Consider the following 27,720-nt stretch of genomic DNA (forward strand, 5'->3'; position numbering starts at 1 on the left):
AAAAAAAAAAAAAAAAAAAAAAAAAAAAGAAGCAATAGTTAGCGATTCATGAGAGAAAGCTGATCTTAAAGTCAAAATTAAACGAATCAATTTGATAAAATTAATAAAGCAATAGAAAAATATTACTAGTGTCTGGACAGGAAATAGGTTTTGTCCGGCTACAACGCTTATCGGATCGGTTGGGGTTGTTGTCAAGTGATCGTCATTAAATCAGTGGAGCATTCGTTTCGTCTTCGACTTAGGATTCGTCATTAAAACTTCTTTAACAAGAAAAAACGATCACTGAAACTAGAGTCACCGGAGGGCTTTCTGATCATGGGCTAGCTAGGTTGAATCTGAGTACGACCAGTGATGAAAGTTTTAGTATTTCCCACGTGCTGCCGCTTCTACATGGTGGAGTTGGCAGAGATTTTAGGATACTGATATCCTCATACAATTGTCTCGATGTATAACCTAATTAGTTGTTCATGTGACATGAATAAATCGAGGAGGTGTTGTTCTTCGACGCCAAAATCAAATATATCTCATGAACATCGAAATTAATATGATATTTAGGAAGCTTTTAATGAGTGAGAGATGCGTAAAACATGCTGTGTTCAGAGCCATGGCTCTATGTAAGGTTTGGTGAGTAATGATGGGGAGGAGGAAATGTCACCGAATCTTTTTGTGTGTGTTTGGTTTGTTCTATTCTTTCGAATCTCTAATGGAAAAAAAAAAATTGCGTTTGTATGAAACGATATTCCAATAATGTCCTCTTGTACGTCTTCTAACATTATTTATGGTTTCCAAATAAGTGTTGTAGTCAGATTTCTAACTTGAACATATAAATATATATATGCACCACATCGATATTCCAAAGGGTTCAATCATACATGCACCACATCATTACGGATTGCGCAGAAGATTTGCAACCTAGCTAGGTTTTGGATATGCTCCAATTAAGCTAATTTCCTTTAACAAACAACGATATAAGACCTATGTATATTCTTGGGAAAATCAATAGGACGGAACAGAAGAATGTTAATCAAAGTCACACCCCGTTTTTTCATTCATATATGATATAAAATTTTATTTGTGTAGGTTATATATTGATATTATGCTGCAAATCAAATTTTATAGTCTCATATGATAATGAATTTTTAATTTTGTAATTGAGTGGAAATCTATATATAATATAATGGATTAATGGTATATGATGTTCATAGTATTATTATATGTTCTTACTTATAAATGGAAAATGAGGGCATCGATCGTAAAGGTAGTCGAGAGCGACTATTATGGAAACAAAAGGAAAAAAAAAATATCGTTTCTTCCTTACGGATTGTTATTTTTAATAGTTAAATTAGAATCGTTGAGAGTCTTCAGACACGTCGTCAATAGTAGCCTAGTTTCCGAGACTATATTAAATAATTGAAAATAGAAAAGAATGAATAAAAAAAGATAAAAAGAAGACAAAGAATATATCTTTTCATTGTTTTTTATTCAAAAAGTATGGCGAAATAATGTCGACATAAAATGTAAGGACCTATGCAGCACACAAGTTGACTCCTCTCTTAGCTCGAGAAAAATAATGGTAATGGAGCTTATAGATATCAAGTCAACCTCTAAATATGTCGATATTATGATTCATTTTTTCATCTCCATATGCTTATATCTTTTTTTAATTTGATTCTTAAGGTCTTAATACATCTGTTATTTCGCGTAACTGTCTGGACATAGTCATATCTTTCTGAACACAGATTATCCTGTCATTTTCGTTTAGTATAGTTTATTTTTTATCAACAAATAATATATGTATTTTACTAGTTTATTAGTCTTTATACAAATAAAAATTGATGTATAGTTTATATAAAAATAAAAATTGATGTATGAATAAATTATCATATTACATAATACAAATTATTTTCTTTTTTTTATCTGTCAAAACATATCTTTCTGGACACAGATCATCTTCGTCATTTTATTTTATAGTTGTAAATTTTTATATTTACCATATTTTGGTAATGTTATTTCATTGAAAATTCATTAATTATTTTGACTTTCCTAATTATTCTCAAATTACATCAATTAAACTTGTCATTAATATTTTGAAATGCAGAATACTTATCGTAAGATTAGCATATATATATATATATATATATATGACTTAATAAACAAGTTTAAAATATTGGTGAACATAATCTCACAATCTACATGACTACATCCAAATTCTAGTTGAATGATACATCTTCATATATAAAGAAATGTGATACATGAAGATTGTGATACATCTTCATATAATGATACATCTTTATATAGTGACACATTGACACTAAGTTTTCATAGCTAAAAGATAGTCCATATATTGATATATATAGATGTTGCACATATATATCCTTCATCTTTCCTTATTTTTTTCACACAAAACGTTAAACACCCTCTCATTATTACACTTTATCCTTTTAGCACATTTAAAATTTTAAATCTAACACTTTTAACTAAGTAGATGTTTAACGTTTTAGCACATTTGAGAATACAACATGTAATGGTGTCCACACATTCATGCTTTTGAGTATCGAAGTAGTCGAGATAAATCAACTAGCTCGAAGTAATTACATACACGTTTAAAAGACGAAAAGGTCTTAATATTATACCGTAAGCAAATGAATCTTGGTATTAAAAAGCTAATTCTTTCCTCGGAGTTTTCGTCGTCTTGCGCGTATTGTTGTCATTCGATTCAGCTATAGTATGAATTCAAAGTTCCAAATTGTAGTTTTCCTTTGCATTTATGAGTTCGACTGGTGAAGGTAACATATACATATTCTTTTTATAATCAGTAATTTAGCGTTTTTTAAATTTTGACGTTTAAGTTTTTGCTTTTGTATTTGTTTCATGAAGTTTCTCTGCAACTCGATGCTGGTAAAGTCAAATTTAGTAGATAACATGGTTTCTACTTTGGTTTGTATTTAAGATTCTGACTATTTTCATTGACAATGACAAATTACACTAGTTAATAAGTGTTTTAGGATTTTGTTTTAAATTTATTTTGGTCACCCTAAACTATATGGGATTTGTTTTATTGTCAGATATATTTGTATTTTTTGTAATATATATAATCGTACAATCTTTTGTTTGGGGTTTTACTTATCATTTAATGTGTTAATTTTTTTAATAACTGTTATAGCAATAAGACATTTACATTGTACAACGATAAAATCAAGCGATAATTAAGGTATGTCTAAACTTCTTCGTGTCCCTTTTTAGGGTTAATTAGGCAATGAAAATTGGAGAAAACTGAAGTTAAATGGCAATGNTTCTTCTTTGCTTTTTTTTTTTTTTTTTTTTTTTTTTTTTTTTTTTTTTTTTTTACGCTTTCTAATTAAACCTTGAGTAAATTATTACCCGCTATACTATTAATTTGTTGAATACATGCATTGTTCTTTTGAGTAAATACACTGATACCATTTAATACGCCAAGCAATAGTATCAAACTCCGAGATAGTGAAGTCAGATACTTATGAAATACAAATAGAAATCTATTTAGCTAAAAAAATAGATGATGTTAATGGATATGATATGGGAAAAATTCACTTCTTCCACACATAGTTAAATGAGAGAAGGTAGACTTTTGATAAAGAAAAAAAAATGTTACGAAAAGAAATCACTTGTAACTTTTCCAAAAATATCAATGTCAGGTCATTGTTATTTTAATATATCTATTTTTTTTTTCGCAAAACAAAAACTTTGGTGATGTATTAGTTCAACATATTGTCATTTACCTAATAATTGTCATTTTGCTAATTAACCCTAGCATGTATACTTTATGTTTCAAAAAATTGGTATCACTATTAATTTTAAAAATTATATCTACAATATATGTACAACCAGTTTGAATAGAAAGCAAATTTTCTAGTGAAAGCCGTTGGCCTGACAAGCCCGGTCATATTATTTAAAGTTGTCTAACTATCCTAACTTACTAATTCATCAAAAAAAAAAAAATAATACATATCACACAGATCAGCAAATGTGTTCAGTATATTAATTCCGAAATTAGCGATTAATTTAGCTAGATATGTAATGGAGAAGCTAAGCCTCGAATCTCTCTATTTTCTACTAATTGTCTTTTTGTAAAGCTGCGTAAACACTTAATTAAATCGAAATTAATGGTCAGTAGAAAATTCAATTATCTTATGCTTATGCGTTGATATACTTTGTTTAGAGTTATTTTATGGTCTTTTGACCAAAAAAAAAAAAGAGTTGTTTTATGGTCAGTCAGTACTCAGTCGAGATACTTTGTTTAGAGTTGTTTTACTAGTCTTAAGCTATTTTAACTTTTTGTATTTGCGCAACAAAAAAAAAAAAAAAAAACTTCACATGTTCATAAACGACTAACGACTGATGATAAACTTTTACTTTCTAATCAAGTAATCAATATTTTATATTTGATATCTCTAACAACAATTTTTTTGAATCTATTACGAAAACCGTTAATTAGGAAAAAAAAAAACAAATGAAACGAAATCAATGAAAAAAAACATACGAGTCGAACTGAAACTTAGAAGATGAATACAACGATGTTTAGTGTTTACTTTGTGGCACACACGAATGATTGACTTATCCTGTTTCAGACAATTGCATTGTTACATCATAACACTTTGCCCATCATAATTATAAGAAAAAAACATGCGTATTCAAAAATCAACAAAGATGAGAGACAACTCTCACCAAAGACAACCACGCACGTTTGTTTGTTCCAACACACACACAGACACACACAACACACTCTCTCTCTCTTTCTAAGCTTTGATATTATATGTTAAGTAGATGCATTTCGCTGATCCAGAGAGAGAGAGAGAGAGAGAGAGAGAGAGAGAGTGACAGGCTAAAGGGAGTTTAGTAGAAGTGGCCATAAGTAACTAACCTGCGGTTTATGCATGCCAAATTTGTTCTTACTTGTTGTCTTTTGCATCCGTCTTAACCGCGTGCTCTTTCTCTTCTTCCTTTATTTCTTCCTCGTCATAGAATTGTTCGTCATCACTACCCATGTCATGGTCGAAGTATTCTTCATAGAACTGGTCGTCTGTCTCATCATCCTGACCGTTCTCCAGCCTGTCTACTGACTTTTGTCGCATTAACCTCTCCTGGATACTGTCTACTATTGCAGTTCCCTATTAACATTTTACACATGTGTCAACTTTAAATCAAAGGTCAAACAGAACATAAGTACTAACTTATTGACGTATGTGTCCACAGTTAATAGTGTCTTCAAGATTTTAACTTACCATCTTATGGCAACCTTCTTCAAATATTTCAAGAAATCCAGCGACCCAGCGATCTGCATTTTCTACCCACTCGTTACGCAGCATTTTTACAGTTTGGATCTGCAAAAAAAAAACCCGCGTTTAGAAATCAACAAAGGAAGGAGTAAGAACAGACAAATGAAACATCATAAGAAACTTCTGCAGGATCCGCTTGTTCAGTTATGATAAATATCGCACATGAACATAGTCATCAAATATCATATTATTAGCTAAAGCATGAGGCTACATGGAGGTTTCAAGAGCCGCAGCTACACGTGATCAGGCTGCTACTACAGGGATGAAATTATTTAACAACTTGATATTGCCAGGCACTGCTACTAAACATAGTAAGAAGAAATCCTTTTAGTATATTGACAAATGACAATTCAAAGGCGAAAGGATTAACAAGCATCATGCTTTCTGCCTAAGGCTACTTAGCAAACCGAATATACAAAATCCTAAACGAATTGAACGAGATTCAAGTTTTGAGAATTTGGACGGCAAACGTGACACTGTAAGAGTGGTTTCCACAGTGTCACAGAACATTATGATAGCCAGCTTATCTAATAGAATGCAATACAGTCAAAACAATGGACATAAGGTAAGTAAATAAGTAAATGGAAGTTAAGAGACGACATGCCTTTTCTCCCACTCTTTCTTGTTGTTCTTTGACCCTCTCCTGGAGTTTCTTTAGCCTCATATTAACTCTAAGTCTCTTTTCCTGTAGCAAATTAACAACCCCAAAGTTGATTACTCCAAGAGAAATTTTTACAGAACAATAAAATGAAGAGGTGAGAAACTGATGTCATGCCTTGACAAAGCTAACTCCAAGATCTTCCCTTGAATATCCTCTATCCAAGTTACGCATGACATACTGGTTGTAGTCTTTCACTATTCTCATTATTATGTCCGAGGTTGATATTCCTTCAGTTCTCATAGTTTCCTTAAACCTCCCAACTTTCTTAACCTGCAACAGATGCTCAGTTAAACTTAAAACAGAAATATGACAGTGCCAAGAGCAGGAGTATAATTATTCTGCAGACTTACAAATTCATAAACATCCTTTCCAGCTCCACTGGAATCAGCGTACCTGTGTATTATATTTATACAAAGAAGGTTACTGGCGTTCTAGAATCATCTGTATAAAGAGAGCATAACTAACAACAAGCAGCTGGCAGATAGTAAAATCTATATATACAATTACAATAAAACTAAGTTTCCACCATAACTAACAACAAGCAGATAGTAATCAAAATCGAGATTAGCAAAAAAGACACATGTTCTTACGGAAGTGCATCGTGGGCTACATAGTCAATATGGTGCTTGTCAAGAAACTCCTGGTTGACCACCCATGGTGCATCTGGGATGACTTCATCCACCCACCTGATTGATAAAACAAACAGAGTCCTCAAAATCCATTTCGCTACTTCGCTACCACTTCCATGGCTTCTTACTACTAACACAAACATAGGAGAAGACAATAATTACTTGCAATGCCGAAGTGATTCATATCGCTCTTCAGCAGTCATTACAGTCCTTCCCTTGTACTTATGGGTAGTTTCATCGTTGCAACATCCAACAAGAAGGTAAGTGTTTGGAAACCTGCTCACGAAATCGCAAAACCATAAAAACACGAAACCATTATTAGTATATATCTCTCAAAATCCACTTACCTCACCAAAATACAAAATCAAAATTGAAGCATGAGTCCAGAAACATCAGCTATCAACAAAATTCCAACAAATGAAGCATTTACACTAGAATCATACGCCACAAGGCCTTGCACATCACAGATTTTGGCAGTAATTTCGATCAACACAAACCAAAGATTCCTCTAACTGTTCCACGTACGATGAACCAGAGTCAATAGATCGTATACAAATGACACTGAGACGGCGAAAATTGAACACGAGCCGGAGAGGATAAAAAGGCAAAATCAGGGATGCGAATTTAGGAATACGTCCCAGAGATTAAGAAAATACTAACGATTTCTTGGCCTGTTCGAGAGATCGAGCGTGACCAAAATGGAAAAGGTCGTAGATCCCATCGGCGTAGACGCGGACAGGACGATCAGTGGGAGGGGAACTCTGGACAGCTGTAGAGGCGGAGACTGCGACGGCGGTGGAAACGCCGTCGTCAGTGCGATCGCCGGTAACGTTGCTCATTATCTCCGATGAAATAGCCGAAACCACCCGCCTTATANAAAAAAAAAAAAAAAAAAAAAAAAAAAAAAAAAAAAAAAAAAAAGGGTCTGCTCGCTTCCCTCTTCTCCTGCCCTTTTTTTTTTTTCCTTTTTTTGTTTGTTTGGCGAAGAATATCCTCTACGGAATATGGATTATAACTATTTTATTTATTTTGTTTAATTTTATTCTCTCACAGTAATGTTATATATAAATAAAGTAAAATAAAATAATAGTATTAATAAAGTATATATAAATAATAGTAAAATAAAATAATTTTATGCTGTTGCATCCTCCTCTGGTCCAGTTCCGGTTAAAGAGGTGTTGCAAACTTCGATCATTGGTGTCTCACCATCAAAGCGAGTCCGGAGACCTTTTTTCCAGGACCCTGATGCGGCTACACTTTCCGATCAGGGGGAGGGAACTGTCCCAGGTACGGAGGCAACACCGACCGGTTCAGAGTCTGGTCCGATTGCTGGTTTGGTTGATGTAGGGGCCCCTGTTTTCGATGTTATGCTGACTGATTTAGCGGAAGTATGTCTTGGTAAGGATTCGATGGTAACTGATGCAACTGATCCGGAGGAGAACCAAAAGGAACCGCCCTTGACAAGGACAAATCCGGAGAAAAACATTGATCAGCTGATGGAAGAGGTGGGAGCTGGGAAAGGAGAATCAGTTGATTCTGATCAGCAGAACGAGGCAATTGTTGAGGATTCACTGGATGAGCTTACATTGGATCCCGCTTTAACCACTACTCAACTTGAGAGAGAGGTAGCGGATTTAGAAGAGGACTATTTGGTTATGAACACTAATGCAGGTACAGGTTCTGACGTGGTGATACCGGTGGAGAAGGTACGCAAGGCAAAACCTCCTTTGGCTCTCAAAGGAGCAGCTTCCAAAAAGTTGAACGTGTACTAGCGAACAACCCCTAGGAAGCGTCCTGCACCTAAAGCTGCTGAGTCAACTAGAGAGGGAACCAACCCGAGGAACTTGGAGCAGGAGAAGGGTCCAACTGGTGGGGCTAAGCCACCTAAACCGTTAATGGATAAATGAAGATTTTAAGCTGGAATTGTCAAGGGTTTTGGAATAAAGCAACTATTGGTTATCTCAGGGATTTGTGGGGAAACACAGGCCTGATTTTTTATTTTTATCTGAAACTAGACAGCCTTTTTCTTTATTGGAACCTTTTGTTTTTCATTTTGGTTATTCAACTTTAAAAACGGTTGATCTTTCCGGTTGTAGTGGTGGTTTGGCATTATTTTATAATAATAATTATGATGTTTCGGTTTTATTTGAATCTAATCGGTTAATTGATGTGGAACTTACTTATAAAGGACAAATTATGTATTTTACTTTTGTTTATGGTGACCTAGTCCCAGCGAACCGCGACTTAGTGTGGGAACGGGTAACACGAATTGGTCTATCCAGGGATTCTCCTTGGTTTCTTATTGGCGACTTTAATGAATTAAAAGGCAACCATGAAAAAAGGGGTGGAAAACTTCATGGTGTTTTTAGTGATTCCTTCACGGAATATCTACCTATGATATCATCGGACCACAAACCGGTATTAGCTACTCTCGAGGACAAAATCCAACGAGGGAGAAGCAGTTTCCGTTTTGATTGTCGATTGCTTGATAAAGAAGGTCTATTTGGCGCCATCTCGGAGGGTTGGGGGTCTGGACCAGAGGGGACAGCTGGCAACTTAATGGACAAGATTATCAAGTGTCGCCAGGCAATTTCTCAATGGCGGAAAGCTCAGGTTCCATATGGGAGGGAAACAATTGAGGATTTAAAGACCAGTTTGGCGACTGCTCAGGCAGACGATTTTGTGTCTGTTGAGATGATCTTGGAATTGTCTTGGAAGTTGCGAGAGGCTTACCGAGATGAAGAGATTTACTGGTATCAAAAAAGTAGGAGTCGTTGGATGCGTCTTGGGGATCAAAATACTAGCTATTTTCATGCCCAGACGAAACAAAGAAGGGCTAAGAATCGGATCGTTGGTCTTCATGATGAGACGGGACACTGGATCACAAAGGATACTAAGGTACAAGGCATCGTTGCCTCTTATTTCCACGAGTTATTTACATCCACAAAGCCCACAGACTTTAAGGAATCTTTGGATGAGGTTTGCACGGCTATCACGGCTGACATTAATGACACACTAACTCGCCCGGTATCATAACATGAAATCAAGGAGGCTTTATTCAAGATGCATCCTGATAAAGCCCCAGGACCGAATGGTATGACGGCTTTGTTTTATCAGCGAGCATGGGATATAGTACAGAATGATTTAAAGTTATTGGTTGATTCCTTTTTCCAGGATGGCCTCTTTGATAAGCGGTTGAATACGACAGACATTTGTCTTATTCCCAAAGTGGATAAACCGACCCGGATGTTGAAATGGCGGCCGATTAGTTTATGCAATGTTGGGTACAAGGTTATCTCAAAAATCTTATGCTAGCGGCTGAGTACCTTTTTGCCAGCACTTATTTCTGAGACACAATCGACTTTTGTAGAAGGTCGACTAATTACGGATAATATTCTGATAGCCTAGGAGATGTTTCACGATCTTCGCACTAACCCCTCTTGTAAGGGTAAGTTTATGACTATTAAAACGGACATGACTAAGGCTTATGACAGGGTAGAATGGTCCTTTGTTGAACGCTTATTGCGAAAATTCGGTTTCAGTGAAAAATGGATTTCTTGGGTAATGTGGTGCGGGACATCTGTTCAGTACCGAGTGCTAATAAATGGCCAACCACATGGTTCCATTTCCCCTTCTAGAGAGCTTCGGCAGGGGGATCCCTTGCCGCCATATCTTTTTATTCTTTGCACCGAGGTCCTTATTGCAAACCTACGCAAGGCGGAATAGTCCAAGTTAATTGCGAGTATCAAGGTTTCGACTGCATGTCCTGCAATATCGAATCTTTTGTTCGCAAATGATAGTCTGTTTTTCTGTCGGGCTACAAAGGAGCAGTGTGAGGTTGTTTTAGGGGTTTTAAAACAGTATGAACGGGTTTCTGGCCAACGAATTAACTTCCAGTAGTTGTCAGTCCACTTTGGGCACACAGTGGATGTGGGGTTAAGTGAGGAACTTAAAGGCGTGATGGGTATTACTACTTTGGGTGGTATGAGTTCTTACCTAAGCATTCTTGAAAGCCTTGGAGGGTCAAAAACAAAAAATTCTCCTTTGTTCAGGATAGACTGCAATTACGGGCGGGTGGGTGACCTGCTAGATTGTTGTCTAGGGGAGGGAAAGAGGTCATGATCAAATCGGTTGCCACCGCTGTCCCTACCTTTGTTATGTCTTGCTTTCGGCTTCCGAAAACGGTTACAAGGAAACTTACCAGTGCGATCTCTAATTTCTGGTGGAGCTCTTCTGGAGATTTAAGAGGGTTACACTGGATAGCCTGTGATAGGCTATGCGATGATAAGCTGGAAGGTGGTCAGGGCTTTCGATGCCTGGATGACTTTAACACAGCTTTGTTAGCCAAACAACTCTGGTGGCTGATCACAGTCCCGAATTCTTTATTTGCAAAGGTTTTTAAAGGTCGCTATTACATGCACTCTAATCCTTTGGATCCTATTAAATCTTATTCACCGTCTTACGGATGGCGGAGTATGGTATTTGCTCGCTCTCTGGTACACAAAGGACTCATTAAACGGGTAGGATCCGGCGATTCCATCTTAGTATGGTCTGACCCCTGGATTCCTGCCTAATCCCCGAGACCAACATTGCGTTTGGGATCACCCATCGATCCTACGCCTAGAGTTGAAACTTTCATCGACAGGAGTTTATGCTCTTGGAACTTGCCTTTGCTTTCGGCGTTCTTTGAGCCGGAAGATGTTGGCCTTATTTCTGCTTTACCTCTTGGCAATCTTAATACACCGGATAGATTCGGTTGGCATTTGACAAAATCTGGCTTGTACACCGTTAAATCTGGGTATAACGCCTTGCGTCAAAAACCGGAGACTAGTTTGACGATCTCTAGGCCTAATATTGTTTCGCTTCAGGCCTTTGTTTGGAAGCTTCGCTGCCCACCAAAAATCCAGCACTTTTTGTGGCAAGCACTGTCGGGATGTGTGGCAACGACTGCTAATCTGCGGCGTCATGGTATGGGTAATGATATGGAATGTGCACGTTGTGGAGTCATGGAAGAGACAATCAATCATGCGTTATTCCTTTGCCCCCTGACATGGCAGGTGTGGGCTTTATCCTCCTTCCCGACATCGTCGGGTGGTTTTCCTTCAGAATCTATCTATGCAAACATGGATACATTATTTTGGAGATCTCAGCAGATCGGTGGAAATTTTTCCGTGGATTATTTGGTATATCTGGAAGGGTAGAAATGATAAAGTGTTCAGTAATTTGGACTCCAACCCTCTAGCAGTTTTAAAAATAGCGGAGGAGGAGGCCAAGCTTTGGTTTTTGGCTCAGGAGGACCCTCTAAGATCCTCCGCCCAGGAAGGCCCTCGGTCGATCCTTGGTGCTACGGTTAATAATATGGACACAAGCAATGGAAACAGCTACCGCTGCTTTGTGGATGGATCTTGGAAGGGGACTGATCAGTTTTCTGGTAGAGGATGGCATTGCATTTCTCCTGAAGGGGAATTTCCTACTATGGGTGCATCAAATTCTCGCCGCAGCTTATCTCCCCTCCATGCCGAAGTGGAAGCCCTCATCTGGGCAATGCGGTGTATGATTGGTGCAGATAATGAAAAAGTAGTTTTTTTCACGGATTGTTCTGATTCGCCAGCTGAGTGGCCTGCTTTCAAGACGTATCTGGATGTTATTGAAGAAGACAAGGAGGAGTTCTTATCCTTCTCCATAGCCCTAATCCCTAGATCACAGAACGGTAGTGCGGACAAACTAGCACGACGAGCTAGAAAGGAGTCGCATCAAATTACCTATGTGAACGGTTTCCCCCTCTAATTGGCTCGTTTGAGCTGATCTTGTACTTTGTTGTAAAAAAAAAAAGTATCAATCTTATATATTTTGTAGGGTTTCATGTTAAGTTATTAAGCAGCTTAGTGTTTTTCTTGCCAAGTTGACAAATTCGTTTAGTTTTCTTTTATAATCTGTATTAACTTGTTATTAAGTTGGACACACAAATGTTCAGCTTTCAGAATTATCTTTACATTTTTATTTAACAAAAAAGTTATAGTTTCTAAAGGCTTCTTTGTTATATATAAATGAATGTTTTGTTGAATTCAAAGTTGGCCCATGATTCATATATTCATCTTCCAATCAGAGTAAGATTTACGTCAAAGCCAATTCCACAGTTTAAGAAGACCTTTTCTATTTTTGTACAAAACGCATTCCAACATCTTTGAAGATTTGACGAGGAACTCTTGAGCTTATATTGTTGATTGAACATACGGTGATTACTCGGATTGCTTGGACCAGAGCCCTGAAATTGTGAGGACTCCATTGTCTGCCCAAACAGCATAAAACATGCAACCAAGTAAGCAACCTTATACAAGGGCGCTCATAGTTTCTACTGTACAGAGGAATTCACTGTCAAGATTCAATCTTGAATCAAACGGTTAAAAATCTAAGAAAGATGAATTTGGGACTTTCGAAAGAAAACATTTTGAGGGATTGGATTCCTTTTAATTTGTTTCCTTTCTTTTGTGGTGTTTAGAGTGTTTTCTCTAGTTCTTCTCTGAACCAGTTTTTCAAAAGTATTTCCCTTAAACAAGAATAAGGATACATACCATGTCGTGGAGAGTTTCTTCAATGTCATAGCAACCACGAATAACACTTCCCCTGAAACCTGATTGTCCCTGAAACTAAACAATCCACAGAACGAAATGGATCATTCTTTCTTAGAACCAAATTTGACTCAGGGAGGAGGAGAACAGTTAAAAATATAGTATATCTCCGGAAAAAAAATACTTAAATAAACTCACAGCTCCTTGGATGCTTGGTTGTGAATACATGCTTCCCTAAATCACCCAGAATATATGAGTATCAGTCTCGTGCATCATTTTAACTTCCAAAAAACCTCATCAGAAAATGTCAAGAAGTTGAATTTTGGTCGGTGATAAAGATTCACACGTAAGGTTATAACAAAAGCTTGAACGCTATAAGAGAAATAGACAAAGGATCTCACCATGGCTTGTATGGTTGGCGGATGTCCGTAGTAACCATCTTGGGTGGAAGAAACAGCTAAGAACTGCCAGAATAACAAGCACAGTGCATAGTTTTCAATAAAACAGTAAGATAAAATTGTTAAACAACAAAATGAAAAGATACAAAAGTTAACCCACTCTTTGAATTGTTTGTTGAGTTGAATAATAGACCCCAAGATTTGTTACACGGGATCCCTGTTCGGTCTCTTCCATAACTGCTTGAGGAATGTAACAATTCTCAAACGTAGGAGCTCTGGAGCTAACTTGTTCATGTGCATAAAAAACCTACACTTTTTCAAATCAATTCTAAAACGTAAGCTTAATTGCATCAAAATGCATGTATTCACTATATATATTTGGATTAAAATAGTTTGGCATGAGTAACATTGCTAAGAAATGGGAGATTTCAAATGCACTAGCATGGTACAAATTAGATTACTTACGGTTTCTTGGGGTAGTTCTTCTGACATGTTTGTTGCATCATTTAGCCTACATTAAACCTTAAACACAAGATAACCCATCAGATCTTTCGGCTACCTAACCTCATAAGATAAAAATCCATCTAAATCCACCTTTCTTTTCTTCTGAATTTTCTTTTTCTTGGACAATTTTGATGTACTTTCCAATATACCTTCACTTTCTAAGCCAATAAATCCACGAGTCATTAACTTGGGAGAATTATTAACACAATGCTTCTTGGTTTCCTCCAATAATGTTAAAGCAGTCTTGTAGGCTTCATCTGATAAAGATGCAGCTTCTCCTAGCTTAACAAAGCGCCTACAGAGATCATCAAAACGTGCCATTCGGTTATGAATAGTGACACATTTTTCTTTTTTGCCCTCTATGTTGTTACATCCCTTTGACCAACGCTTTAGTATATACTGAGATGGAATGTAGGAAATATCAGAGTTTTAAAGTACAAGTATAGCATGTTTGCATAGGAATCCCTGGTCCTCGAATAAATGACAAGAGCAACACACATCCAACAACTCTTTGTTCAAAGCAACAGATAAAATTTTCTGTTCTTCAAAATCTTCCACGCGGAATATTGTTGTTGTCCCATCTTCTCTTTCTTTTCGAAGTTGACAAGAAACAACGCCCGGTACCTCAGCTTGGAACTTCTTAAAAGCAGCGTCCGTGTAGATCAAGGAAAGTTGTTTCTCGAAAGCCAAAGAACACCTCAGTGTAGGCTGTTTGCTCTGAGATTCCAGATAATCCTTTGCTTCCACATTAGATCGATACTGCAGAAATGGCCCGTAGAGTTCAAAGAAGTCCTTGAAAGTAGCCTTTGAGTTCATATAATTGTCAAATTGAGAGGCGACACTGCCAGGTCTTTCAGGTCCAGACAGTCTAGCTAAACAAATCCCATGAAAATAAAGTGGCACCCATTTTTTACGATCTCTAAACAACAACTGAAGCCACTCATTTTCGTTAAGTTCAAATTTACTAATTATATTTGACCACATCCTTTCAAATTGTTCATATGTCCAAGAGTTGTGTACGCAATTTCTAAAACTCTCCATAAAACCATCATCTTGACTCACAAAAGGATTCAACATCTCAGGAATCTTACTCAACACATTCCACAAACAAATAAAATGGCGAGCACTTGGAAAAACTTCAACAACAATGTCACTTAGAAGCTTATCCTGATCTGTTATCATCACTCTAGGAGCATGACCACCGACTGCTTTAAGCCACGGCCGAAATAGCCAAGAATATGTTGACTCAATCTCTTCTCCAATCAAAGCACATCCAAGCAGCACGTATTGACAATGATGGCTAACCCCAATAAAAGGAGTAAATGGGATTCTGTATTTGTTCCTAACATAAAATGTGTCAAAGAGAACAACATCAGAAAAACTGCAATAGTCCTGCTTAGCCTTTGCATCAAGCTAACATGATTCTCACTGTTGAAATCAACCGCATAGAAAAAACCAGGCTGCTTATCATGCATGTCCATAAAATGCCCAAGCAAGCCAGTTGAAGACATTTCTTTGCTTTGGATAGCGGACCAACGGGCTTGTTCTTTCCCCTTATGCTAATAAATAAATCATCTGGACATATCTCATGGTTATGTTCTTTAACAAAACTTTAAATAACCCATTTCTCATCTTTTTTCCTCTTCATATGTAGACCAACTTTGCAACCCGTCTTTGGACATGATCGTGGGTTTATAGCTGCGGTTTTCTCGCGCTTGGTTCCAAATCTTGAACATGCTATTTTGACATCGATAAACTTTTCCAATCATTTTGAACAACGACTAGCTTTAATTGTGATCCCAAATCCCACTGATCGAGCGTACTCTCTATAGAAATAGTACGCAGCCTCCTTTGACTCAAATTCCATCCCATCTCTGGGCTCACCAACCGTTGCAAACTGGTCTAAACAACGAGCAACGTTCCCACTCGTACTTGCCTCACAAAGCTCATCTACATTACCACTTCTTGTTAGAAGATCTATCTCCACATCTTCAACTTCCATATCATCCAATCTATCAAGACCATCAAAACCTACATTTATTTTTTTCAAGATCTATCTCCATAAACATCAATGTTAGCTCAAATACTTGGTAAGCAGCTAGTACTGAACATAAACTACAACACAATTACAACTAAAACATATTTTTTCACTAATTTCCACAATAGCAGCATTTTAGAGATTTGCTAATTTCAGATATGTAACAATTGAATATTACAAATTAGTGCATCACATGGTCATAAATAATCCAAGAAAGCACAATACAAAAGCTCCTATGATCGGACCAGATTTAAAATTCAACTTCCCAGTTCATCTATCTCGAGTTAAAAAAAAAACCAAAAAAGCGAAATTTAAACAAATCAAACCTATCGAGCATAAATTGTATTCGTCGTCTGTTTGTCTTCTTCCTGATTTAGCTCTCTGGCACAAATCCTTTTTTTAATATTTACAGTTAATAGCAAATCGATCCTTTTATTTTTCTATTGATTTAGGAAAAGACCCATATTTTAAAAGGTAAGTCAAAAGTGCTAAGTGGCCGACTTTAGAATATAATCAAAGGTTGATTTGGCAATATGTAATCAATCTTAAACAGGATTTGGTTCGTTTAAAATTCTCTCTTGTGACTTTTTCAGTTTTCTTTGCTAATATCAAGACCTGGAGATGATTGGCTACCTTTGTTTGAACTTATTTTGACCCAACCCAAGGCAAACGTTTCAAAAGCCGCCAATTTGGCTAACTTGAAAACTTTTGAATATTAAATACTTGGTCAAGGCTTAAAAGCTCATACATAAATCAAAGTAAATTTTCCCTCAGTCATTCTTAGTCCACTTGGCAATACAATTTTAACAAAAAAAAATATTTATATTAAAACACAAATTTAAAAACAATTAATTTTCACATTTAACTCACATAATATAAAACGGAAATCATATAAATTCCCCATATAAATTATGCATTAACTTTATTTCTCCACTAAGTTGTATTAAAACAAAACAATAAATTATAATTGTAACTCTCATTTTTCTAAATGTAATTTTTCATCATTTCTCTTCCTATAAACTCATTATCTTATTCTCTTAGTCTATCACTCTTTAATTCTCTCATCTTCTTCCACTACTCTCAAATCTCTTTTTTGTTTTGTTTTGTTTTGTATTTTTTTTTCTTATTGTTGTTGTATGGGTTATAAAAAATTAAATCAAATATCATTGTAAAAGCTTAGTTTTTGAGTTTGTATGATATATATATCTTATATATATTTTTTAATCTTTTAAAAGGTTTATCTCTGTTTACTATTTTATATTAACATCTTATAAGTCATTATTTTCATACTTTCTTACAATATTCACCACACAATAAGATCATGAAGTTGAAATGATCCATATCTATTATGCCTCTGGTTATCTCACATATTCATGTATCATTTTTAATAATTTATAAAGATCAATATAATTATCCATTTATAAAATCTATTTTGTTTTGTAAAGTCTATCAACTCTATTTATAAAGACTATTTTGTTTTGTGATCCAATTGATAAATCTGCAAAGATCAATATAATATATATATATTTTTATGATTTGAGGTTTTTGAAAACAAAAAGAACATAATTAAACAATTGGTTTTTGTGTGTTTATTCAAAATAAAAAATGATCCAAAAAGAAATCATATTCAACTGGAACTTAAATATAAAAATAAAATATAATTTTAAAAATACCATTTAACTAAATTCTCTAAAGATGAAACCATTAGTATGAAATCTAGCACTATAAATTAAATTGATGAGTGAAAAACAAAAAAAAAATCCAAAAAAATATAAGTTATCCTTGGGGTTTTAAAAATTATTGAGATTGAAGAATTCATATAATTTTATAAGAAAACTAATTTAGTTTGTCACTTCAAAAGTAATATGTTTTTATTTTGGAAATATTATGTATAAGTGTTGAGTTTATATCAACAAACAACCAGATCATGTGAATTTTGATAAGGCCACTTGGTATTCTTTTTATTTTAGGTTATAAAAAATTAAAATATTTATTTATAATTAACTCAAATGTAACTCCATTTAACTCCATTTAACTCAAATGTAACTCTTATCCAATAATTGTATATTAATTCATTCCTCCTACTAACTTATTTATCTTTCGAGAGAAAAATATTTTTGGTTAAATTTTAATATTTTTTAATTATTATGGTTTGCTAAACTTACATTCATATTTTGGTTGGCTAAATTAATATATTTCTCATGTAAAATTATTGTTTATAATATATTTCTCATTTCAAAGTTTAAAGCAATATATCATATATATAAAAGTAAGGTTTTGGTCTCTCCTTATTGGTTGATTTTCATTTAATGTTTTCTAATTTTTTTTATTTTTTTATTTGCTTTCTAATTGCTTTAAACAATATTTAAGACCCAATAAACACAATACATTTAACTCACACATTAAAATAAAATTATAACTGAAAATAAAATAAATTATGCATTAATCATATTCTACCACTCAATTTTATTCAAACACAATAAATTACTATTGTAACTTCATAATTCTAAATGTAAGTTCCATCATTTCTTATCGTATAAATAAGCATTCTCTCAATCTCACATTCTCTCATATTGACATTCTTTTACTATCTTATTTTCACATTCTCTCATTCTCTTGTACAATACCTCAAATCATTTTTCGTTTTTTATTATTTTTGATTTCTTATTTTTGTTGTATGGGTTGTAAAAAACAAATGAAATATCATTGTAAATTTTTAATGCTAAATTTTAATTTTAGAGACTACATGATATATATTTTACATTGTTCTTATTTTAAAAGATTCATCTCCATTATCTAATTTGGATTATTATCTTATAAGTAATCATTCTCTCCTCCTCTCCCACCAATATCAAATGTTGTTATATCTCATATGTGTTGTAAGAGTTTGATTCTATATTTTAATTTAGAAAGTAGTATATATATATATATATAGATTACATTGTTCTATTTTTTAAAGATTCATCTCCATTATCTAATTTGGATTATTATCTTATAAGTAATCATTCTCTCCTCCTCTCCCACCAATATCAAATGTTGTTATATCTCATATGTGTTGTAAGAGTTTGATTCTATATTTTAATTTAGAAAGTATTGTATATATTTAACATTGTTTTCAATTTTTATTTTATTTAAATAAAAATAAAATATTTCTTTTATATTTTTTGCCTTTAATCTATTCATATTTATTTTTTGAATTTGCATAGTTAAATTTAAATTCACATATGTTGGTTTTAACAAAAAAATCAACTTTATTTGAGAATTAGATGTTCCTATTCATTTTTAAACGATCAATGTGTAACATAATATATATAAGCATTTTGTCTTGCAATCACAAGTTCCATTTCCATTGCTTTAACTCCATGGTTAAACTATAATATATGTTGTTCTATTTGTAGGAACAACAACATACTTATTTTACATATTTTTAAAAGAGAAAATGATTAATCGAAATAAACATTTCTCCAAATTTTATAATTCAATCAGTGTGAGTGTACTTATTACTTTGAAAAACCTTTACATTGAAGTTCATAAAATCATATAAGAAAACTAAAATACTATGTCACTTCAAATTTGGAAGGAAACACTTGGTATTCCTTTTTAAAAAAGTCAAGACACATATAAAAATTTATTAATATTTAACTAATTTTAAAGGCATAAAAGGTCATTTAACTTAAAAATAACTTCTATCCAATAATTTCATACATTCCTCCCACAAATAAAAAAATATGTATATATATATTCAATATTATATTTAAATATTACAGAATTTTGTAGTTAGCTAAACTTATAGTCACATATATACAATATATATACATAAGAATTTATATTACTTATTAACACCATAATTCGACCCATTATTTGCTTAACTCAAAATTGATTTCAAAGCCAACTAAAGAAAAACAGAAACGATCTTATTGATATTAGACCAAAACATGGGCATACAAATATAATCACTTACACAGAAGATAATTATTTTTAAAAAATAGCTTATTATTGCAACATCAACGTATGAAGGGTTTACATAAGCAGTTAATTTAGAAAATCTAAAATACAATAAATTATTGAGAACAATATCAGTCAATGATAAGATTGGATCCTCAAAAGCAAGAAAAAACATCCTCATAATTCATAAAAAATAAACGCCACAATTGTACACATATAAACGAAATGATATAGACATATAATGTATAAATACAAGTGACTGTGAAGCCCGTATATGCCTAATTAAAACGAAATAATACAAAAGAGAAAACGAAAAAGACCAAAAAACAAGAAAGTGCCAACTACACCACAACTCACCCGTTGCGTGGGGAAGCACCTAGTAAAGAGATAAAGTTAAGATGATTCATTTCAAACTGTAAAATGTGTTTAGTACAAAAACATAATTCGTTATGTTAATGGAACTTTGTAATATAACTAAAACCATTTTTGTGTTGTCTCCGAATAAAAGGGTGTTATGGAGTACATATGTCAATTATATACTACTCCCTCTGTCTCATAATGATTGATGATTTGAGAATTTTTTTTGTCCCACAAAGATTGATGTTTTGTAAACTTCAAAAAGTAATCATTGAAAATATTTAAAATTTTGAATTGTTATTGATTTAAAATTAAATAAGATTTTTTTAGTCAAAGAAAAATTAAACTCAGTAATCATTGTTTTCTTAAAATGTGTAAAAGCTTCTAAACATTAATCTTTTAGAGATAGAGAGTGTAACATATTTATATTTTTTTATTTTATTAATATCATATTCATGTAGCGCCAACATATGCAAGTATATATAGAATCCGATATATCCTTGTCACTGGTTCACCGGTAAATGCATGACTTGTTACCACTGAATATAAAAATTTAGTTTACTCAATAGATTGAACCAAAATTAATCTTTAAAAATGCGATACTAATTGTTTGAATTTTTAAATTATCATTTTTGTCATATTTATAGTGACGGTTTCAGGCCGGTGACGATTCATTTTCCTTTGCTCAACTTGGTAATGGAAAAAAAAGAAAAGTGAAAGCGTTTTAGTGAGGGGGAAATAAAAGCTGAGGGGTCAAATCTAAAAAGAAAATAAATAATATGGTGAGGACGGTTCGGTCGGTGGCTCCATTGGTGTTGTGGGCCTTTCTGACTCGCCTTTTTCTGACTAGCCAGTCGTTCAGCCACCGCCTCTCTTTTTGTTCTTCTTCTGTTCTTTCACAATGACTAATCTACCCTTTCTTTCAATCTTAATACTTTTTTGGTCAACTCCTTACAAAGATTTATGAATCATGTAATATTAATATTACAAATGTTGATATTGCCTTCACCGTTTTAATTGTGTTGCTTTTATGATAAGTATTTACTGAGTTGAAACATGAAATTCTTCAAAACTTATGCAAATAATTTTTTTTTAAAGTAAGAAATCTATATTAGTCCATGAATTATAGGCACAGTGGCACACTACTATTAAGATGTGTTATTGATTTCTTTCTTTCTTGTCTAGATAATAACTTTAATAATAAAGTATACATGCACATATATGATTATATATCTATATATATAGTATATATATTAGATGGAACATATTAAGAGTTTATACTAAATAGATTTTATGGTGATATATTTAGTTTTATTACAAATGTCAAAAACTTTTTTATTTTTTTGTTTATATTTAATTGTTTTAAACTTATCTAAATAGAAATAAATATTTTTCTTTCTATTTAGATACCTCATTACATTAATTTTATATAAGAAATAAATTTAAAAGTTTTGGTTAGTAATGAAATGAAAGCTAATGATTCCATGTTAATAATAATAGGTGTCATTTAAAGGTAAAAAGTGTGATGATGACGACAAAAAAAAAAAAAAAAGAAAAAAAGAAAACAAAGGGGCAAAATGGGAAATAAGAAACAAAATAGCGACGGTCTTCTCGTCCGCCAGATTTGGCTTTCAAAAAATATATATGGAACGACCCTACACTCACTCCTCTCTCTCTCTCTCTCTCTCTCTCTGCTTTATAAACCCTAAGAGATTCTCTTCTTCTCTCTCTCTCACACCAAATTTGCATTTTCGTGATCATCATCATCCACCTTTTTTTCTCTCTTTCTGCATTTTGTCCCCAGCTGCGATTAAAATCCTGAATATTTGAGGGAAAAAAAAAAAACAGAGTTCAATCTCAGATTCAGCAGCAGTTTAGCTTGGTAAGCAGCACTTTTTATTTAAATTTGATCTTCTAACTTAATTCTATAGCGTTACTCTACCTCGTGATTTTTACTTTTGTGTATGGGGGTTTGTAATCGACCACAGAATCGGTTCATATCCTTAGTTTGTCGAAAGTTTTGTGTTGGGTTGCGACTGCTTCGTCTTCTTCTTAGTTAACTGATCCTTTCATTCTGAGATTGATCAATCCAAGTTTTGTCATGTCTCTCTGTGCTTAGATCTATCAAATAATCGAACTCGTTTGCGATCATCTCTTCTCTAAATACTGTAGATTCGTCAGATGGATCGAATCGTTTTTGGTTACTAACTTACTAGTAGTGTGTTCAATCTCAGGATCTCTTGTATTGTGACTCGATTAAAGGTTTGGTTGCTTTTTTTTTTTTTTGTTCTGTTGTGGTTATATAGAACTCTTTGATTATGGTGAACAAAATTATTGATTGTGGTTACTAATCTAAACTTCTTAGAGCATATAGTGGTAGGTTCTACAGATAAGAGTATTATACTAGTAATCATTGTATTTTTAATAGCCAGATCATACTATTGAGAATATTTTATACATGGTAATTAGGAAGCATGATTTGGGTGTGTTAAGCTTGCAACTTTTAAACCCAAAAAAAAAAAAAAAAAGGTTACTTGCAAGTTGCAACCTTACCAATATTTATGTCTTTATCCATTTAGGCAAACGATTAGACTTGGACCAAATAAATAAGTTGACAAATAAAGGAAAAAAACTAATCCAAGATTAGAAAAGTTCCTCTTTTGATTGAATATTCTTGGGTTTTATACAATAGCATAGAAAAATGAAATTTTGGTTGGATATCGGATCAAGCGAAAAAGATGTTTCTGATCCATCAGCATCATCCATTTTCTTATATACTATGGTTTACTCTTCAGATTTATAAATTTTAAGGGGTTTTTGTTTTGGTTCTTTTGTTACTGTAACCAAATTGTTTTGTATGATCTACTTAAATATAAAATAATCTATGGTCTTTGTTTTCTTGTTACAAAACCACTGGGCCATGAGTCATCGCTGCATCTGGTCGGCGTACCTTATGATTCTTTTCATTCCCTATAATATTGTTTATTATAATTTCTACATGTATAATAATAATTATTGCTAATAGTTTATCATAATTTGCTTTCTAATAAATATTTTGGATACTTTGTTTTGGCATAGTGAAAACCTCATTTTTTGTTTATATACAAAAAGAAAGAAACTGTGATGCTGATGGTTTTGGTGGTGGGCACTTTACACCTTACTTATCTTTAAATTGTTTGGTAGGAATTTATTTATATTTTTAAGTATGCGTTATTCATTTGTAACATGGGACAGATTGGTTGCCTATTAAAGATGATTCAAACTCTGATAACATCACATGCCATCACCCATAATACCTATTGATCTTTGTCTTCTCCTGATTGTTTTGGATTCTTTAGCTTTTATGATCTAAAGTTTGTCCTTTTTTTTTCCTACAAAAATTAAACTAAACGAAATTAGAAATCTTTTATTGAATTGGTATTTCAACTAGTTGTGATGAGAGATGATGTACACCTGTTGACTCTTACAATAAATATCTTATCTTGTTTGTTTTCAATCTCTTACTTGCAAGCTACTGTTTTCTTTTTTGATGTAAAGAACTTTTAAAATCTGATATAAGTAGAACTTTATCATCGTCTGATATCTTCTCATGCGATATNGGTTTCTTTTTTTTTTTTTTGTTCTCTTGTGGTTATATAGAACTCTTTGATTATGGTGAACAAAATTATTGATTGTGGTTACTAATCTAAACTTCTTAGAGCATATAGTGGTAGGTTCTACAGATAAGAGTATTATACTAGTAATCATTGTATTTTTAATAGCCAGATCATACTATTGAGAATATTTTATACATGGTAATTAGGAAGCATGATTTGGGTGTGTTAAGCTTGCAACTTTTAAACCCAAAAAAAAAAAAAAAAGGTTACTTGCAAGTTGCAACCTTACCAATATTTATGTCTTTATCCATTTAGGCAAACGATTAGACTTGGACCAAATAAATAAGTTGACAAATAAAGGAAAAAAACTAATCCAAGATTAGAAAAGTTCCTCTTTTGATTGAATATTCTTGGGTTTTATACAATAGCATAGAAAAATGAAATTTTGGTTGGATATCGGATCAAGCGAAAAAGATGTTTCTGATCCATCAGCATCATCCATTTTCTTATATACTATGGTTTACTCTTCAGATTTATAAATTTTAAGGGGTTTTTGTTTTGGTTCTTTTGTTACTGTAACCAAATTGTTTTGTATGATCTACTTAAATATAAAATAATCTATGGTCTTTGTTTTCTTGTTACAAAACCACTGGGCCATGAGTCATCGCTGCATCTGGTCGGCGTACCTTATGATTCTTTTCATTCCCTATAATATTGTTTATTATAATTTCTACATGTATAATAATAATTATTGCTAATAGTTTATCATAATTTGCTTTCTAATAAATATTTTGGATACTTTGTTTTGGCATAGTGAAAACCTCATTTTTTGTTTATATACAAAAAGAAAGAAACTGTGATGCTGATGGTTTTGGTGGTGGGCACTTTACACCTTACTTATCTTTAAATTGTTTGGTAGGAATTTATTTATATTTTTAAGTATGCGTTATTCATTTGTAACATGGGACAGATTGGTTGCCTATTAAAGATGATTCAAACTCTGATAACATCACATGCCATCACCCATAATACCTATTGATCTTTGTCTTCTCCTGATTGTTTTGGATTCTTTAGCTTTTATGATCTAAAGTTTGTCCTTTTTTTTTCCTACAAAAATTAAACTAAACGAAATTAGAAATCTTTTATTGAATTGGTATTTCAACTAGTTGTGATGAGAGATGATGTACACCTGTTGACTCTTACAATAAATATCTTATCTTGTTTGTTTTCAATCTCTTACTTGCAAGCTACTGTTTTCTTTTTTGATGTAAAGAACTTTTAAAATCTGATATAAGTAGAACTTTATCATCGTCTGATATCTTCTCATGCGATATCTTTCTTCTTTCTTTCTATTCTGCAGAATCAAAAATAATCGTAACTGCTCGATCATAAGATGGAGGAAGCAACTCAAGTAGCAAACTCCGAGGTCCCTGTAGTGAAAGGTGATACTGATGACCTTAAGACAGTTGATGTTTCCGTCAAGGTAATGATCATAGTGATTAGTTTCGTAGAATTATCTGTTTGCTCATGACTATAGTTTTCTTTTCTTCTGTATATTGATGCGAGTCTTGCAATGATTTTACTTGTTTTAACTTATTGAATCATCGGTCTGTCCATCAAGCTTCTTAGTAGGATCAAAGATTAAAGTATTGTTGTGGAAATATTGAATCTTTTTCAGGCTGTGAATGGAGAAGTTCCAAAAGAAGAGAAGGAAGAGGAAGATGGGGAATTTATAAAGGTTGAGAAGGAAGCTTTTGATGCCAAGGATGATGCCAAGAAAGCAGAGCATGTTCCTGTTGAAGAGCAAAAGGAAGTTTCAATTGAAAGAAGCTCGAGTGGTTCACAAAGAGAACTACATGAATCACAAGAAAAAGCGAAAGAACTAGAGCTCGAGTTGGAAAGAGTAGCAGGGGAACTAAAACGGTATGAATCTGAGAATACCCAGTTGAAGGATGAGCTTTTGTCTGCCAAAGAGAAATTAGACGAAACGGAAAAGAAGCACGGCGAGCTCGAAGTTGTCCAAAAGAAGCAGCAAGAGAAAATTGTTGCAGGGGAAGAGAGACACAACTCACAGTTAAAGTCCTTAGAAGAGGCTTTGCAGTCGCATGATGCCAAAGATAAGGAACTAACTGAAGTTAAGGAAGCTTCTGATGCGTTGGGTATAGAACTCGAGAGCTCCAGAAAGAAGTTGATAGAGTTGGAGGAGGGGCTAAAACGATCAGCTGAAGAGGCTCAGAAATTTGAAGAGCTGCATAAGCAAAGCGCTTCTCATGCTGACTCTGAGACGCAGAAGGCTTCGGAATTTGCAGCGCTTCTTGAATCGACAAAACAAAGTGCCAAGGAAATGGAGGAAAAAATGGCATCCCTGCAACAAGAAATCAAGGAGCTGAATGATAAGATATCTGAAAACGAAAAGGTTGAAGCGGCCTTAAAGAGTAGTGCGGGAGAATTAGCTGCGGTGCAAGAGGAATTGGCACTTTCAAAATCTCGTTTGTTGGAGTCAGAACAAAAGGTTTCTTCCACAGAAACCCTCATTGATGAACTGACTAAGGAACTTGAGCTGAAGAAAGCTTCCGAATCTCGGTTCAAGGAAGAGTTATCTGTTCTCCAGGATTTGGATGTTCAGATCAAAGATCTTCAGGCTAAACTCTCCGAACAGGAAGGTATTAATTTAAAGCTTGCGGAAGAACTCAAGGAGAAGGAACTGCTGGAGTCATTATCTAAAGACCAAGACGAGAAGCTGAGAACTGCAGATGAGAAGTTTGCTGAAGTGTTGAAAGAAAAAGAAGCGCTTGAAGCAAATGTAGCAGAGGTCACGAGTAATGCAGCAAAAGTAAAAGAGGTCTGCAATGAACTAGAAGAGAAACTGAAGACGTCAGATGAGAATTTCTCCAAAACAGATGCTCTTCTGTCTCAAGCTTTGTCAAACAAATCTGAACTTGAACAGAAACTGAAATCGCTGGAGGAGCTTCATAATGAAGCTGGATCTGTAGCAGCAGCTGCTACCCAGAAGAATCTTGAGTTAGAGGATGCTGTTCGGTCCTCTAGTCAAGCAGCAGAAGAAGCCAAATCACAGATAAAAGAGCTGGAGGCACAGTTCACTGCAGCTGAACAAAAGAACGTGGAGCTTGAGCAGCAACTGAACGTATTGCAGCTGAAAAACAGTGATACAGAACGGGAGTTAAAAGAATTCTCTGTGAAAGCATCGGAACTAAAAACTGCTATTGAAGCTGTCGAGGAAGAGAAGAAACAGGTGACCAGTCAGATGCAGGAATACCAAGAAAAAGCATCTGGATTGGAATCATCGCTGAACCAACTATCAGCCAGAAATTCAGAGCTTGAAGAAGATTTGAAAATCGCTTTGCAGAAGGGCGCAGAGCATGAAGACCGTGCTAATACGACACACCAGCGCAGCATTGAACTAGAAGGTCTGTGTCAAACATCACAGTCAAAACATGAAGACGCAGAAGGAAGATTGAAAGATTTAGAGCTTCTACTCCAGACAGAAAAATACAGAATTCAGGAACTTGAGGAGCAGGTTAGCTCGCTGGAGAAGAAGTGTGGAGAAACTGAAGCAGATTCCAAAAGTTACGTGAGTCAGGTGGCTGAGCTTCAATCCACGCTAGAGGCATTTCAAGTGAAAAGTTCGAGTCTTGAAGCTGCGTTAAACATTGCAACTGAGACCGAGAAAGAACTGACAGAAAATCT

General features: G+C 34.0%; 3 protein-coding genes across 3 annotated transcripts in view; 1 reads left to right on the forward strand and 2 right to left on the reverse strand.

Moving 5' to 3' along the window:
- Positions 4,532-7,587, reverse strand: LOC104749644 (choline-phosphate cytidylyltransferase 1). Its single transcript, XM_010471320.2, has 8 exons — positions 7,266-7,587; positions 6,768-6,881; positions 6,567-6,662; positions 6,327-6,369; positions 6,091-6,246; positions 5,920-6,000; positions 5,262-5,360; positions 4,532-5,147 (listed from the first exon to the last, which is right to left on the reverse strand). Exons 1-8 carry the CDS (start codon positions 7,442-7,444, stop codon positions 4,929-4,931), a joined length of 987 nt encoding a protein of 328 aa, XP_010469622.1. The 5' UTR covers positions 7,445-7,587; the 3' UTR covers positions 4,532-4,928.
- On the reverse strand, positions 12,697-16,078 carry LOC104753334 (protein FAR1-RELATED SEQUENCE 2). Its single transcript, XM_010475599.1, has 9 exons — positions 15,900-16,078; positions 14,575-15,418; positions 14,264-14,475; positions 14,038-14,083; positions 13,781-13,879; positions 13,468-13,638; positions 13,373-13,408; positions 13,178-13,252; positions 12,697-12,894 (listed from the first exon to the last, which is right to left on the reverse strand). Exons 1-9 carry the CDS (start codon positions 16,076-16,078, stop codon positions 12,697-12,699), a joined length of 1,860 nt encoding a protein of 619 aa, XP_010473901.1.
- Positions 22,103-27,720, forward strand: part of LOC109129434 (putative leucine-rich repeat-containing protein DDB_G0290503) — a gene marked incomplete at its 3' end in the record, with an annotated part of 7,500 nt that continues 1,882 nt past the window's right edge. The window contains exons 1-3 of the mRNA XM_019237678.1: positions 22,103-22,298; positions 25,373-25,495; positions 25,691-27,716. Of these exons, the coding sequence (XP_019093223.1) occupies positions 25,406-25,495; positions 25,691-27,716 (2,116 nt within the window). The remainder of the gene's footprint in view (positions 22,299-25,372; positions 25,496-25,690; positions 27,717-27,720) is intronic.

The sequence above is a fragment of the Camelina sativa genome, chromosome 16, assembly GCF_000633955.1.
Source record: "Camelina sativa cultivar DH55 chromosome 16, Cs, whole genome shotgun sequence".
Taxonomy (NCBI): domain Eukaryota; kingdom Viridiplantae; phylum Streptophyta; class Magnoliopsida; order Brassicales; family Brassicaceae; genus Camelina; species Camelina sativa.

Coding starts and splice junctions, on each gene's coding strand:
- LOC104749644 (XM_010471320.2), bottom strand. CDS start 7,444: ATGAGCAACGTTACCGGCGATCGCACTGACGACGGCGTTTCCACCGCC. Junction 5,361..5,919: donor AAGAAAGAGTGGGAGAAAAG/GCATGTCGTCTC, acceptor TTTTTTTTGCAG/ATCCAAACTGTAAAAATGCT. Junction 5,148..5,261: donor AAGAAGGTTGCCATAAGATG/GTAAGTTAAAAT, acceptor AAATGTTAATAG/GGAACTGCAATAGTAGACAG.
- LOC104753334 (XM_010475599.1), bottom strand. CDS start 16,078: ATGGAAGTTGAAGATGTGGAGATAGATCTTCTAACAAGAAGTGGTAAT. Junction 13,639..13,780: donor AGACCGAACAGGGATCCCGT/GTAACAAATCTT, acceptor TTATTCTGGCAG/TTCTTAGCTGTTTCTTCCAC. Junction 13,409..13,467: donor TCTTGACATTTTCTGATGAG/GTTTTTTGGAAG, acceptor TGGGTGATTTAG/GGAAGCATGTATTCACAACC.